Source organism: Engraulis encrasicolus, chromosome 16 (genome assembly GCF_034702125.1).
Source record: "Engraulis encrasicolus isolate BLACKSEA-1 chromosome 16, IST_EnEncr_1.0, whole genome shotgun sequence".
Lineage (NCBI taxonomy): Eukaryota > Metazoa > Chordata > Actinopteri > Clupeiformes > Engraulidae > Engraulis > Engraulis encrasicolus.
This window is the reverse complement of record NC_085872.1, coordinates 51,644,770-51,649,769: the sequence shown is the minus strand read 5'-3', so window position 1 is coordinate 51,649,769 and position 5,000 is coordinate 51,644,770. Positions and strand designations below refer to the sequence as shown.

Sequence of the window (5,000 nt, the reverse complement as noted above, 5' to 3'; positions counted from 1 at the left end):
CAACAACATTGAAATTACAATCAATCATCTCTGTGAAGCCGAACAATCAATCGACCAATCAAGTAACCCCGTTCATTAATGAGTCTACTTTAATGCACAGGCCCAAATTGATTTGGGATGAGCGACATTCAAACTACAGTCCATCAATGACATCAGTACATCAATCAATGATCTCAGTAGCCTAATCCCGATCAGTCAATTCAACAATTAATTAATAGACAGGCCCATAAGGCTTTAGGTTCAGATGAGCAACATTCAAGTCATTACAATTAATGATACCAGTAAACCTGTTTGATTAATTAACTACTTCAATGATACCAGTAAACCTGTTTGATTAATTAACTACTTCAATGATACCAGTAAACCCGTTTAATTAATTAATTAATCATCCTCACCAGTAACCCCCTTTTAATTAATGAATCAATCATCCTCACCAGACTCCGTCTCCTCTCCGGTGACCGCCATGTGTATCGTCACGAACTCCAGCTGGACGACCTTTGACCTTTGAACTTTTCCTAAACGTTTTCTTCCCCTCGCTCAATGGCAAGTGTTCCAGTCCTCTCGTATTCCACTTACTGACACGAGAAGTTAAAGAGTCCTGAGACCTGCTTTGTCTTTTTAAACAAGTTGTAAATCCACCTGTCGTATTGTAGTCCAATAGCCGTGTCTAGTAATGGGTTTTCGATGGAGGGAAAGACTACAAATGGCTACAATACAATCCACCTGCTGTTTTAATGACTGTTTTCTGGGTCACAAAACGACGTGACCTTTGACCCAAAACAGAAACACGTGCGTATCTTGCAGAAGATGTTGTTTTCACGCCACTCAGACTCACACCAACAGCAGAGACCAACTCCAGGAGCTGTCACTGGTCACCACCACACGACCCCAAAACAAAACAAACAAAACAACGTGTTTCGTCTGCTGTGTCTTGTAAACGTTGTGTCGTCTGGGTTTTGTTGTCGTTACACTGCTTCGTGTCTCTTTTCCTTGTCGTCCTCTTTCTTGCTCTCCTGTCCGTTCTTACTTCAAGTCTTTTTGTTTTCTTGTGGTGGCAGGATAACTCCTTCTTCTCTTCTCTTCTCTGTTCTTTTCTTTTCTTCACCTCCTTCCCTGTGGTCTGTCCGTTCCGGCCCCCTGGACTCTGACACTTGTCTTCTTTACAAGCGGCTCCTCTTCTGTCTCTTTACAAGTGGCTCCTTCTTCTTGAAGTCGTTTTGCTGTCCGTCTCTCCGCTCCCAAAACTCTGCCTCTGTGTGTTTTGCCGGCAGAAAACTTGTGTGTGACGTGACCACCCCCCTTAAAAACAAAACAAACTAACGTGACCACCCCCCTTAAAAACAAACACAAACGGCGTGTTTCAGTTAAGAAGGCCTAAAGTCATTTCCCCTTTTTAAAGTAAAGCAGTTGCTCCGTCTTGCAGTCTTTTCGTCCAGTTGGAGTGTGTATGGTGTTCGTCTGCTCACTTCACGTTCTGACACTGACACTCTAATCTGTCAGCGTGTGTTGTGGGTTTGCCGGTAAGAACGCGAGTGTGCGAGAGAGAGAGAGAGAGAGAGAGAGTGTGTGTGTGTGTGTGTGTGTGTGTGTGTGTCTTGTCGCTGAAACGGCCAACTTGACTTGACTTGGCTTGTTGGGAGAGTTCAGCTCCTCCTTCCTCTCTCTCTCTCTCTCTCTCTCTCTCTCTCTCTCTCTCTCTCTCTCTCTCTCTCTCTCTTGCTGACGCACACACTCACACGCTTTCCCTTCCCCCTCCCCTCTCCCCCTCTCCGCAGAGCTGACACTCTCTCACTCTCTGACGCATTCTAATTCTGACGCTCCACCCCTCCCTCTCTCTCTCTCCCTCTCTCCCTCTCTGACGCACTAGTTCACAGACGTCAGTTCCAACAACATGCCTCCCTCCCTCCTCTCCCTCCCTCCCTCCCTCCTTTCCTCCCCTCCCCCGCTCTCTCCCTCACTGTCTCGCTGTCGGATGACGTTTGTGGCTTCGCTCTCTTTCTCTCTCTCTCTCCTCCCCTCCCCCCTTTCCTCTTCAAGCTCTCTGTGTGCTGTGATGACGTGTGGTTGTGTTCCTGTTAACCCTAGCCTTTCTCTCTCTCTCTCTCTCTCTCTCTCTCCCTCGTCTCTCTCTCTGTCTCCCTCTCCTCGCCTCTCTCTCCCTCTCTCTCTCTCTCTCCCTCCTCGTCTCTCTCTCTCCCTCGCCTCTCTCTCCCTCTCTCTCCCTAGCCTCTCTCTCTCTCCTCGCCTCTCTCTCCCTCTCCCTCTCTCTCTCCTCGCCTCTCTCTCCCTCTCTCTCTCTCTCTCCCTCGCCTCTCTCTCTCCTCGTCTCTCTCTCTCCTCGAGTCTCTCTCTCTCTCTCCCTCGCCTCTCTCTCTCCTTGTCTCTCTCTCTCCTCGTCTCTCTCTCTCTCCTCGTCTCTCTCTCTCTGTCCACCTTTCTCTTCTCTGTGCTTCTCTCTCTCAAATTCAGTTCAAATGGTGTTTTATTAGCATGACTGTCATGACGCACTTGTGGCACTATGTTGTGTTACTTGTGCACTTGTGGCACTATGGTGCACTTGTGGCACTATGTTTCAGTGCTACAACACACTTGTGCACTTGTGGCACTATGGTGCACTTGTGGCACTATGGTGCACTTGTGGCACTATGTTTCAGTGTGTAACTAATACGCCACTTGTGCACTATGTTTCAGGGTGTAACTAATACGCCATATGCACTTGTGGCACTATGTTTCAGTGCTCATATGCACTTGTGGCACTATGGTGCACTTGTGGCACTATGGTGCACTTGTGGCACTATGTTTCAGTGTGTAACTAATACGCCATATGCACTTGTGCACTTGTGGCACTATGTTTCAGGGTGTAACTAATACGCCATATGCACTTGTGGCACTATGTTTCAGGGTGTAACTAATACGCCATATGCACTTGTGGCACTATGTTTCAGTGTGTAACTAATACGCCATATGCACTGAAACATGAACACCGAAGTGCACAAGTGCACCATTTGAAATTCAGCCACAGAAACAAAGGATGAGCACAGTCATTTCCTTTACCCCATGTACACATGCCGCTTTTCCACCACCTTAAATGCAATAAATAACAGGTGTCCGCAACAATCCTAACATAACTTTAAACACATCGACATCTGAAGTCAGACTTAACCCTATCCAGACTGGGGGGGGGGGGGCTAAAAGTGCCCGCACCAACTTTGATGTCGTATAACTCCTGAATGACTAAAGCTATGACTACGAAACTTTGTGACTTTTCCTAAAATGAAGTTGACTACATTGTGATACCAAAAGATTAGGTTTATCATATTTGTTGTTGCCATGGCAACGGTTTTCTGACAGGTACGCCTGACCAAAAATCACTGATCTACGTCTCATCATCATCACTTTTCATATTTTTTTTCATTTTCATAAGCATCAGACACCCTTGTGAACATTTTAAATGGTCTACACACACAAAACCTGTTGGACCAATAAACCTGTAATTGCTCAGAGAGAGTGTGTGTGTGCGTGTGCGTGTGTGTGTGCGTGTGCGTGTGCGTGTGAGTGTGTGTGTGTGTGTGTGTGTGTGCTGCTTCCTTTGACATCATTGCTGATGTCACTGACGTCAACTTGGCAGCCATCCAAAGAATGCGCTCTTTGTCTGAGTGTCTGAGTGTGTGTGTGTGTGTGTGTCTGTGTGTGTGTATGTGTGTGTGTGTGTGTGTGTGTGTGTGTGTGTGTGTGTGTGTGTGTGTGTGTGTGTGTGTGTGTGTGTGTGTCAAAGTCCATTCTCAGTTAATAGGTGTGTGTGTGTGTGTGTGTGTGTGTGTGTGTGTGTGTGTGTGTGTGTGTGTGTGTGTGTGTGTGTGTGTGTGTGTGTGTGTGTGTGTGTGTGTGTGTGTGTGTGTGTGTGTGTGTCAAAGTCCATTCTCAGTTAATAGGTGTGTGTGTGTGTGTGTGTGTATGTGTGTGTGTGTGTGTGTGTGTGTGTGTGTGTGTGTGTGTGTGTGTGTGTGTGTGTGTGTGTGTGTGTGTGTGTGCAGGCCCGTTGCGTTAAGGTACGCAATGTAGGCAGTTGCCTAGGGCCCCCGAGTAGGAGGGGCCCCCAAGGACGACAGGTTATGTATTCATCAGCAATGACGGTTTTAAATAGCTTTATAATAAGACTGTCATCTGAATTGGGCTCTGCTGTGAGGGAAGCAACAGCCCCTCCATAATACCCCCTGCTCGAGTGGGAGCCCCCTTCCAATTGGTTTGCATCAGCGACAGCGTCAAGTCAAGTGCCGAAAAGCGCAGCGACAGTTTAGTCAAAGTACCCCCATCTGGAGGGGGTCCCCCTTCCAATTGGTTGTTATCAGAGAGAGCGTCAAATCCAACGCAGATACAAAATTAAAATGAAGCGACATAATCTCTCTCGGTGGATGTTGCACAGACACCAGTTTACATTACATTTTTGGCTCAAGACAGTTGTTTTTATAATAAAAGTTATTTTGAAGACTACATATTACCCTCTGTAGCCTACTCCAACCAAACTGTACCAGGCCAGACATGTTCAATAACCCGCCATTTGTCGACACGGAACTGTTTTGGATGTGGACAAACGCAAGAAGAAACAATGTGCAATGCATATTCTGGATAATAAGTGCGCTGAGTGGGATAGCTGAATTTCAGCACAATAGTCAATTTCTTGCTATTAGCTATAATGTGGATTACAAAATGGAATTTGTGACAGTGAGATAATATCCATTTTGTAATCCGTATTATGGAAACGCGTGGATTAAGTGAAGGGATACATTCTGCGGTCAAGACAGCGCACGCACGGTAAGGGCGATATTTGTCCCCTGTGATTGATACAGTTGTCAACCATGGAGTTACGTGGTTGTTGAGTGTCCGTATTCGTGGCCACGTTTGAACACCCTTTCAACACCCTTTCTGAAATTATGACAACGGTGCATTGATGTTTGCCTATTGTTGAATGAAATTGTGAATTGTTGCTGTAACGGTATTAC

General features: G+C 46.3%; 1 protein-coding gene across 2 annotated transcripts in view; it reads right to left on the bottom strand.

Annotated features, from left to right (window-relative positions):
* Positions 1-5,000, bottom strand: part of LOC134465906 (cAMP-responsive element modulator-like) — an 86,608-nt gene that overhangs the window by 4,939 nt on the left and 76,669 nt on the right. The window contains exon 1 of one of the 2 annotated variants that reach the window (XM_063219800.1): positions 435-1,575. The exons of the other annotated variant lie outside the window; for it this stretch is intronic. Coding sequence (XP_063075870.1) covers positions 435-465 — 31 coding nt within the window. The 5' untranslated portion in view covers positions 466-1,575. Of the gene's footprint in view, positions 1-434; positions 1,576-5,000 lie in introns of those variants that run through there. 2 annotated transcript variants of the gene reach the window in all.